General features: G+C 46.0%; 1 protein-coding gene across 1 annotated transcript in view; it reads right to left on the bottom strand.

Moving 5' to 3' along the window:
- The window catches only part of XPNPEP2 (X-prolyl aminopeptidase 2), a 28,737-nt gene extending 18,417 nt beyond the window's left edge, over positions 1 to 10,320 (bottom strand). Inside the window, exons 1-7 of the mRNA XM_006082125.3 lie at positions 10,272 to 10,320; positions 7,271 to 7,344; positions 5,771 to 5,881; positions 4,570 to 4,633; positions 3,856 to 3,960; positions 3,511 to 3,597; positions 2,476 to 2,622 (exon numbers count right to left, since the gene is read on the bottom strand). Of these exons, the coding sequence (XP_006082187.1) occupies positions 2,476 to 2,622; positions 3,511 to 3,597; positions 3,856 to 3,960; positions 4,570 to 4,633; positions 5,771 to 5,881; positions 7,271 to 7,344; positions 10,272 to 10,320 (637 nt within the window). The remainder of the gene's footprint in view (positions 1 to 2,475; positions 2,623 to 3,510; positions 3,598 to 3,855; positions 3,961 to 4,569; positions 4,634 to 5,770; positions 5,882 to 7,270; positions 7,345 to 10,271) is intronic.
- Between the last annotated feature and the right edge of the window lie 611 nt (positions 10,321 to 10,931).

The following is a 10,931-nucleotide window of genomic DNA, read 5'->3' on the forward strand; positions in this document are numbered from 1 at the left end:
TAAGCACTTTGTATACATTGTTTTAATTCTTACTTGGCCCATTTTACAGAGTCTTAGAGAAGGCAAAGTGACTTATCTAGGGTCTTATAGCTGGCAAGGGGTGGAACTGAGATTTGAACCCAGTTGGTTTGACTATATGGCTCACACTCTTAATCTGTACAGACCCTGGACTATCTTGCTAACATTGTCAGTCTCCAAACCTGTCCTTAAATTCAGTGTCACAGAGCTGTCCTTTCTGGGATGCTTGTATCCTGGTCTTAGGACTTTAGTTTTCATCTTTTATTCCTGCTCCCTATAAAGAACCTACCTCTACACAGGGCTAGGAATTTACCCGCAGGTCATAACCCCTTAATAGGGTCCTAGTTGGGCTCAGAGATTAGCATAAATAACTGAATGCCATTTAAAAAAAAACTGTATGCAAACAGCTAAAACAATTCAACAAGAATCAAAGCTTTGGGTATCACACTTTTTTTTTTCTTTTAGTTTTCCCCCACTTGGGTATGATACTTTTTAAGGTTTATTTTATTTTACTGTGGTGAAATACACATACCATAAAATGTATCATTATAACAGTTTTAAAGTGTACAATTCAGTGGCTTTAAGAACAATCACAAGATTGTGCAACCATCACCACTATCTAATTCCAGAACATTTTCATCATCCTCAAAGGAAACCCTGCAGCCCTTATGCAGTCTCTCCCTATTCCACCTTCTTTCAGCCTGTGGAAAGCACTACTCTGCTTTCTGTCCCGATGGATTTGCCTCTGCTGGATATTTCATACAAATGGAACCATACAATATGGGGCCTTCTTTGATTGGCTTCTTTCACCTAGAATTATGCTTTCAAGGTTTATGAATGTGATAATTTTTGAGACAAATAATGAAAGCAAATTTAAATTGTCCAATACAGCCCTAGCCGATTTGGCTCAGTGGATAGAGTGTCAGCCCGAGGACTGGAGGGACCCGGGTTCGATTCCAGTCAAGGGCACATACCTTGGTTGTAGGTTCCCCGGCTCTGGTCGAGGTGCGTGCAGGAGGCAACCAACCAATGTGTCTCTCTCACATTGATGTTTCTCTCTGTCTCTCCCTCTCCCTTCCACTCTTTCTAAAAATCAATGGAAAAATATCCTCGGGTGAGGATTAACAAAAACAAAACCAAAAATAATCTGGTACATACAGGTATCTTTGAGTAACTAACTTTTCAAGTTCTTTCCTTTGCTCCCTTGGCCCTTCAAAACCCATGAGTTGCTGGAGAAACAATCTCTCATCTCTATAACCTTAGAGACTCAAGAACTTTATTTTCGGGCTTCCAGGCCCAATTCTGGCGCCTGATGGCTATTCTTGAGACAAGTAGCCAGCGATGGATCAGTTTCCCCTCACTTGTGGGACGTGACAAAACTCATGCAAATTGTCTCCCAGTTTCTGGGAGGTTTTCCTCTTTATCCCCTCCCCTTCCTGACATAACCGTGCCCTTCTTTATCTGAACCAGATAAGTTTTATGTTTGATGGAACAGCCTTGGATATCAAGTTTCTTTAAAACCTGCCAAGATGCAGAAAGAATGATTCTATAAATTACATCAGAATGAATAAAGAAAATTGGACACAATTTTAACTTGTTTCATCAGAGCTGCTATTTTGAAATTCCCCTCCTGCTTTTTTGTCTCCTCTCCAAACAACAAATGTGCATGGACCTGCAAGTGAAAAGGGGCCTCTCAGATTGCCCAATATTGCTAGGAATCCAAGTCCATTGGCCCGTTCAGAATTCCTGGGAAGGTAGAACAGTGGTGGTGGCCAAGACTGATTCATAGTCAGTAAGTAGCCTGATCCTGCCAGGATTTTAGTTACTACTTATAAGAATCACAGAGCATACTGTTTTTTTATGACGTATTTAGATGGTGTCAGCAGGGTTAAGGTTATTGATACAGTTTTTGGGGTCACTTAACTTTGCTTTGTAGTCCGGCTGAAACTTGAATCCTAATCTGTGCCACACACTGACCTTGAGCTTATTTACTGCCTTTGTCCACCCTGGCCCACCCAACTCCAGCAACCTTAAATCTAAATTCCTCATCATAAGAGCGCTGGAAGTCAAGGTTTGAATGAGTCAGTGGGAGTTGTCTCCAATACCACATCAGCAACTCATATTGTGTCTTTTCTCTCTTCAAAAGGGTGTGCTATTTTTCATCTTTAACGGACTCCCTTGTTTTCTCTCTCTCTGCTTCCTATTGCTTCAAATACTAACACTCTTTATTCCAGCATTTTCTAAATATGATCTGAGGACCTTTTGATTCCGAGTCACGTTTGAGAGGGCTCAGAAATCTGCATTTTAAACAAACACCCCAGGCAATTGGGGTGGACATGAAGTTTTGAGAACCATTGCTTTGGTACCTCTCAAGACAATTTTTTTTTCAGCCAAAGTAGCAGCAGCAGGGGCCCGTGTTGCTACATGTTGGGAAGGAGAGCTGGCTTGGGGATTCACCTGTGAATGCCTCCTGCAGGACATAAATGGGCTGGCTTGGAACTGGAGGTCTCTTTGAACCCCACACCAGGTCCACAAGGTTGGTTGTGATTGACACCAGCTCTCTGTCAGAGCCTTGGAGGGCCGTGTCATAACTCTTCCAGGTGCCTGCAGAGACAGGAAGGAGTCACTTGTCCCCTGCCCACTGACTCAGGCACAATTAGTCTTTATCCAGTCTGTCTCCAGTCTGTCTCCTGTTCTGCTCCTGTAGCCCTAGCTTGCCCAGAGCCTGGCCCTCCTGAGTCCTGTCTTCTCACCTTCTTCTTTCCACTTTCAAAGACTAATTTCCCTGAGCCCACCCCAATACTTTCCATAGCCAATTGGCTCAGCTCATCTTATTAAGTACCAATGGATGTGGGGCCCTCTTTTGGTACTATCCATTTTGACTGAGCTTCAATGTCATAACCCAAAGGAATGATGATGTTTAGGCCATTGGAAAGGCTGTCAAAGAAGCCATTTCTGAAGTGTGAGCCTTTAGTACATATTCACAAGGTCTCTATCCTTGGGGTCAGGCTGGCCAGTCAGTTGGGGCCCCAGAACCCAGGGAGCTGCATTCCTGGGGCGAGGGAAGACTGCGCTTCTTTACTCAGAAGCCCTCTCAACTCCTTTGACCCTTCCAAGCTGCCTTCCAGAAGAGGGCTACCAAGTAAGTGATTCTAGTGCCCTAATTCGTAGTTCCAGGTCCCAGAGGATTGTTCTGGGTTCAAAGACATCTTAGACTATTCATCTGCTAGATCTTAATAGTTCACTGAGTCTTCTAGATTGGGTCTCTGCCCTCATGACTTTAAAAAGTCTGTATTCATTCTTTTAAATATATTTTCATTACAAAATTCATGAATACATTCTTGTTGCAAAATATTCTGCAAGCACAAGTTCAAACACTATGTCTTTAGTCTCCCTGCCCCTCCTTCTACCAAAACTATGCTTCTTTACATCCCAGGGAAGCTGTCATCCTCATTGGTGTAGACAAATACAGGGACTGAAGGAAGAACTTACCAATGGAGAAGAGGAGGGGGTCAAAGCCCACACGCCCTCCAGCAGGAGTCTCATTGAGGAGCCAGTTGACAATGGGAGTACTGCCAACTTAGAGGAAGACAGGAAGGAACAGAGGTCACCTCCAGGGCCAGCCCCAGGCCCTCTAACCAGGCTTCTGCCCGTGATAGTGCTGCCATGTGTGTCCTCCTTGATAGCAGCCTCAAAGTTTAAGAATGGCCTCGAATTTCCCCAGCTTTCCATAGGGACCGAACTTGGCCTTGAATGTACCCCCTCACCTAGTACATCCCGAACTTACCGTAGCCTGGGTTCCAGGACTTAGGGAACAAATCCATGCAGCCCCTTTACCTTCCTTATGGAGCTCCCAATTGCAGTCCATCTCTTGCTCAGCCTGGGTCCAGTAGCGACTGTCAGTCCAGAGACCTGCTTTCCCCATGGTCACCACTGCAATTCCTGGGGCAGAACAAAGAAACTTGGAGGTGAGGGTGAAAGTGAAGGATGTGGTTTTATTAGTGCATGTGCAATAATCAGCAAGAGAAGCTTGGATTTCATTCAAGGGGCCAGGATCATGGTGGGAGGCCCCTTCAAAAACTGGGACCTCATATAAGGCCTCTACATTTGTGCCTCATTTGGCCATGTGAAGTGATGTTTTCCCTAAAAGGACCAGCAAAGCAATATTTTGTTCCCAAGTGACCCAAGGGAATCAGCAGGTTCCTAGTGGCTAGACATAGGAGTAGGGACTGTCCCAGAAAAGGAGCTCAGGTAGTGCTAGGCTGGGCCTGGCTGTGGCAGAGGCAATGAGCACTGGAAGGAAGCCAGGAGGGCTCTCTGCCTCATGCAGAAGTGTGGCTGGTGGACTATGAGGTGTGTGCCCTGGGGAACCTGATGGGACATCTGCCCTGGTGACCCTTTTTGGAGTGGTGGAGGGGAGGCAGAGTAGTAAGGAGCTTCTGGACACCAGGTCCTGGGGTCTTGGGTGCAGAGAGCTAGCCACACCAGGGTACCTGTGACCACCTCTGAGACGACCAATAGAAGCAATGAGGGCAGGGTAATAGTTGTTACCTGAAGACCCTGTAAAGCCTGTCATCCATGTAAGCCTCTTGTCATGTTCGCCAATGTACTCACTCTAGGAAATCAACATTATCGTTAGCCTTCCTCATGAAGTCAGACCTCACACGAAAGGCTCCCAATCACATCCCAGTTCTTTTTGGTCAGATTGATCCAGTCCTAAAAGCCAGGGATACTGGGCACCTCTTCCAGGAAGCACTCTGGAATTCCCCCTAGCTCTTAGGATCTCTTCCCTTGAACAACTATATCTCTTAGAGTCTAAGCCTCACAATCTAATACTAGAATGTTCTGCAAAGGAGTCATGAATCCCTGGACAGAATGCAAATTCTGTGCAGTCTGGGATCATGTCTTTTGGTTCTTCTGGGTTCTTCCCTCCAGCTGTCACCTTATTCCCCAGTCTAGCATAGTACACTGAGTCCATCATAAATCATTTCTGCAGAGGGCTTTATACATTATAGTATTTTGATCCTCATAATCCTCAGACACAAAGTTCATTATTCCTATCTTGCAGAAGAGGAAATTAAGGCTCAGAAGTTCAGACACTTAGCCAAGGTTCTTAGTCTTTCCCAGCAGGTAGGCAAACTAATTCAAGTAATCTTATTGACGCTAAAATTCCTCCTCTTCCAAATGGGTTTGTGCTGGAAAGGTGGATGGGGTGAAGGGGGGAAACAGTAGTGGGAAAGGGTGGGCAGGGCTCTTCTTTGGGAAAAGCAGTTCTTCTTTAGACTATATTGTTTCCTGTCTGTTCCCCCTCCCCTAGCCTACATGCACCCTGAACTTGTGTAGTCCGTGGCTCTGGATGATTTCAGTGCTCCATCCATTAGGTTATGAAAAGGGCTGAGCAGGAAGGGAGCTTAGCATTCTTCCAGTCCTATTCCAAGACTACATCCTATCCTCCTAAACATTCATTGTGGATCTGTCATCTAGGAAGTGATCAAAATCCATCCTGAAGTTATTTATAGTTTCATTGCCTGAGGTCAAGATTTGGCAGTGTCTTCTCTCCTATGTAAAGGATTGCATTCTTTCAGCTCCTTAAACTCCCATGTCCAAGCTCCCCATTTTCTTCCTTTGCCTGTCAAATCCTTCCTCTGCCTACATCTTCTGAGTCATAACAATCTCCTGTTTGTGGCCTGTTCTCATAAGCTGACCTGGGGTAGCAGAAAGGGCAAGGATGGGGGTGGGGGCCATCCCTTACCATGTGGGCATCCGTGTTTGGGATGATGTAGGCAGAGAGATTCTGGGTTTGCATCTGCTGGCGAAGGTCTGTGAGCTGCACCGTGGTATTGACCACAGTAACTGGAAGGTACTGTCACGGGACAGAAAGACACCAAGACACACACAGAGACACATATTGTTTAGAGAAAATGATGCCTGGGCCCCCATCATCTTCTTAGGCAGGGCTTCGGGGCTGGTAGGGTGGGTAGGCTGGGCTGGCCTGGAGAGGGATGGGGCAGCAACTGATGTTATGGGTTAGTCTAGATTAAGGTGCATGGGCTGAGCAGAGAGGGGGGTGTTGAAGAGCTTGGAGAGGGACCCTTTGTGACAATAATGGGACCTTAGTCTAGGATTGTGGGTGAAGTTGCAGGGGACAGTCTCTCTTTGGATATCTTAGAGGTAGCACTACCAATTTAACAAATATAAATACAGGATGCCAATTCAGTCACATTTGAATTGCAGATAAACAAATAATGTTTTAGTGTATGTCCCTTGCACTATTTAGGGCATACTTATGTCAAATATTATGCATTATCTTAAATTCAAATATAACTTGGCATTCTGTATTTCATCTGGCAACCCTACCTCAGGGACTTTTTCAAGTTTCCATTCACTAGTTTCAAATGGCAAAGGAGAGTGAATGAGTAACCCCAGGAGTTTGGGACATTGTCCAGAAAGATCCCCTCCAAGTCAAGACAGTTTTTAAAGGCTGCTTTATCTTTAAAATAAAGTGTGGGTTTTTTATTTGTTTATTTTGGTTTGTTTGCATTCTACTCCACAATATATCCATGTTTACTTTTAAGGAAAAGTAATGTGGCTGGCCCACCCACCTGTCAGCGCCAGTGGTCTCATAAAGTTGACAATGCAAGCAGATGTACTCCTGAGACTTAGTGGATACTGGCAGTCCCACCAGCTCTCACCTTTTCGCCTACCCCTGCCTGGGGAAGTGCCTTTACCTATTTTGGTTTTGGAAAGAATCACTTTGGTGTCCAGCCAAGAAGCTGATGATTTTTCTGCTCTAATCTATTGGGCCTTCTCTAAGTCTTCACAAGCTAGGCCCCCCTCTCTTGCTCTTCCATGTCTCTTCTAATCTTCTGTCTTCTTCCTTCCTCCCTTCTTTGCCTTCCCTTTTGCTGTTCCTCTAGAATTCTTTTCTGTCCTCCCAGCTTCCTCTTAGCCTCTGCGTAGACTCAATCAAAGGTTAGCTGCAGGTCTCCTATCCACTTCCTTTCCCCTTATCCCTCCCTCTGGTAGGGCTGTTCAAGTCCAAGCCTGTAGGAATGGGTGGGAGGGAAGGATGAGGGGTGAATATCAGACACCTGATAATGTGCTGCCCTTCCTGAGGGATGTTAATCAGAAACATTGGCCCCAAAGTCCAGAAATCAGAAGACAGTCTGGTAGAGGGAGAGGCTAGCAACTGAGCCAATGTGGGATGGGGAGGACGATGGGACCTGTTGGGTGGGCTAAGCCAGGGCCTCACATGAGGGTTCGTTGAACAGTTTCTCACGTTCTCTCTTCTCAGGTCCACTGGCTTTGCATGGCCCCAAGCACAAACTAGAAAACAAGAGAAAAATCCAGGGTCACTTGGTGATCAGATAATTTTGAGAGCACAGGGACATGTTCTCCCAACCCTCCTTCCTGTCCCTGCAACCCTCTATCATTTGAAAACACACGATGCTGTCCAACTCTCCTTGAGGATAAAAATAATCACATTTCTAAGAAATCAGAATGAATTGGTTGGCAACCTGGGTCACAATAAAAGAAACCTGATCCATTGACAAGTGATTGCCACTCTGGGAAAGGTTTTAGTGCTCATTAAATCAAATTTTTCCTTCTAATCTAATTGGGTCTCTTCAGGGTCTACTGAACTGGAAAAGTTGTGTGTAAATTAAATTTTTGTAATCAAATTTTCTTTGAAATGCTCTAAAGGATCTCACTAAATAATCACCCTACCTTCATTTTACCCTTCTATAAATCTAATTTCATATACATTGGGTTTACTTAAACTCAAGGCCCACTTGTATCATTTCATATAATCCAAATCTCTGCCTATCATTCCAAGCTAGTTTAAAGTATGTAAGACAGGCAATTTCACTCAGTCTGACATCATCACCTGGTGGGAAAAGGTGGGTTAGCATGAAAGAGCTCCTACTTTGTGCCAGACACTGAAGTCAACAATTTATTTATAGCATATCATTTGATACCTGTAGCAATTCTGTGAAGTGAGTATTATTGTTTACTTGCTATAGAGGAGGAAGCTGAGGCCCAGGTCGGTTTAGTAACTTGCCCAAGTTTTGCCACAGTAAGTCAGTGGTAGGTCAGTGGTTTGAATCTGGGCCATTGGAGTTCAAAATTCCAACCATGGAAGAATAGTGCCACAGAAGGGACAGAGTGCACGGAGACTTAGTTTCCAACTTGGGCTGTGCCCCAAATTTAGTGTGATCCAAGTAGGATTGCCAAGTATTCAGAGTGAACATTTCCTAAGTGCCTACTGTATGCCAGGCGCTGGGCTAAATCCTACAGGCTCTGGGCCCTAAAAATCCAGTGGTCTCCGATAGTCTGTCCCTCTAGCACCTCACCTTTTAAAAAATATTTTCATTGATTTCAGAGAGGAAGGGAGAGGGAGAGAGAGATAGAAACACCAATGATGAGAGATAATCACTGATCGGCTGCCTCCTGCACGCCCCCTACTGGGAATTGAGCCCGAAACCTGGGCATGTGCCCTGACTGGGAATGGAACCATGACCTTCTGGTTCATAGGTCGATGCTCAACCACTGAGCCACACTGGCTGGGATAGCACCTCGCCTTTTGAGAAATATCTCCCCAGAGGATAATGGGGGCCTGAGTATGGACGCTCCCACTGTACTTTTACTTTCTGAGTGGGTTGAGCTATAGATAGAAGGAAGGTGACTGGGGTTTAACATCATGAATGCTCTGCCTGGTTGTCTTGGTCTTATAAACTCAAGAGGGAGATTAAATCTTATTGATTTAAGAAAATGAATCCTCATTTCTGCAGGAGCAGATCTCTGACAAAATGGTGGTGCTAAGATGCCAACATAAAAAGCAAGACTCAGCCAACCTATGTCCTGTTCTCTGAGGCCCAGGCTATGGCTCCCAAGGGTAGACTCTGCAGCCAAATCATTCTGTGGTCCTGGCTCTGGAGAGGTACTCAGGAACTGGGCACTGAATGAATGAGCAAAGTCCTATTGACAGAGAGCAAAGGGAAGGAAGGCCTCTCTAAAGATGGGAGTGGAGTGGGTATGGATGATGCTGAGATGGGCAGTTCGTTGTGACCAAAGAGGACAAATAAAGGGTGACAAAGACCAAGCTTTAGTTATGCTCCTCCAAGCCCTCTTCACGATTAGGCCTTGACTTTGGCCTGCCATGCCCATCCTGTCCTTGATGGTCTTGAATCTCCCAGTCTTAGAAAGAATATTCCTAAGTGAGTTTAGAAAGACTCCCTCACCCTTAATATCTAATTACCTCTTGATATCTGATCAAATTCCTCACTCCCACCCTTGGTATCTGATCACCATGGCCTGCCTTCCACAAGTATCCTATTAAGTCAATTTAGCAAGAATCTCCCTACCCTTGCCTAGCCAGCATGGCTCAGTGGTTGAGCGTCGACCTATGAACCAAGAGGTCACAGTTCAATTCCTGGTTAGGGCACATGCCCATGTTGAGGGCTCGATCCCCAGTGTGGAGCATGCAGAAGGCAGCCGATCAACGATTCTTGCTCATCATTGATGTTTCTATCTCTCTCTTCTTCTCCCTTCCTCTCTGAAATCAATGAAAATATTTTTTTTTAAAAAGAATCTCCCTACCCTTGATGTCTCTCTCCTCTTAGGAATTTCCCATCCACTGACCTCCTTTCTCTGATCATTGGCCATCTTTGTTGTATTCAGAGTTAAGCCTGATCTTTCTCCTCTATTGCAGTGTCCCTGTTGCAATAGTCTTGAATAAAATCTTCCTTACTTTTGTTTTTAATTGAGAGGGGAAGGGAGATTAGATAGATAGATAGATAGATAGATAGATAGATAGATAGATAGATAGATAGAACATTGATCGGTCACCTCCCACATGTGCCCCGACCAAGGATAGAACCCACAATCTGGGCATATGCCTTGATCATGAATCAAACCCACAACCTTCTGGTGTACAGGATGACACTCCACAACCAACTGAGCCACACAGGCCAGGGCTCTTCCTTACTTTAAAAAAAAGTGCCAGAATCATTTTTTCCCCTTTAACAGGTGGGAATGGAAAGGTGTCAAACCAGACTAGACCCGAGTCTTGAGGGTCTCAAGGACTGGCCCTGGTGTTCTTCCTCAAGACAGAGGGGGGCCAAGAGAAAAAGAGACAACTGGGCTCAGCCCTCACTCCAACCATTTCTGAACCCAGAAGGGGAGGCCAGAGCTGCTCTCCAGCTGGACCTGCCCACCCGGAGTGGGAGGGGATGGAGAGATCGGGATGCACATACCAGAGAGGAGGACAAGCCAGGGGCAGCAGCCCCAGGAAGCCCAGGCCATGGAGTCTCCAGATGCTGGTGCTGGGTCAATGGAGGGACAGAGGAGAGGGGCAGGTCTCTTCCTTTCCTGGCCTCTTCCTCCAGGCTTTTCCCCGGGCAGGAGCAGCCAGAGGGCAGGGGCTGGTGATATGGAGGTGTCCAGCTGGTTGATGAAGAATCCCCTTCTGGTCTGTTGTTTAAGAAGGATCCAGGACCCAGGGTGGGCAGAGAAGCCTCTGCTTGCTGTGAGTCTCCTGGAATAAGGTGTGAGCCGGCCCCGGGGCAGAGTCCAAAGATCGAGACAGAGGAGCAGCAGCTAGTCTCAATCAACCTGCTTCTCCCAGCCCCCTTTATCTACAGCAGCCAGCCTCTGGCCATTCCTGAATTCTGTCCCCCTCCCTCCGGCAAGCTGTTTCCCATTAGCTTCCCACCCCAGGCTCTGGCTACAATCCCACTTTTGCTTCCAGATGGGTGTTTATCCTTCCTCCTTTTTTAAGGTGGCCTGTGTCAGAAAAAGCCAGTGATCTCTCTCCCTAGAACCTGGGAAGCCCCACTGCACCCCACAGGGAAGTTGTTTATAGTTGGACAGTTACTTTTGTGAGCTGCAGCGAGTCCCCTCAAGAGAGCCCGCTT

Source organism: Myotis lucifugus, unplaced genomic scaffold, assembly GCF_000147115.1.
Source record: "Myotis lucifugus unplaced genomic scaffold, Myoluc2.0 scaffold_2, whole genome shotgun sequence".
NCBI lineage: Eukaryota > Metazoa > Chordata > Mammalia > Chiroptera > Vespertilionidae > Myotis > Myotis lucifugus.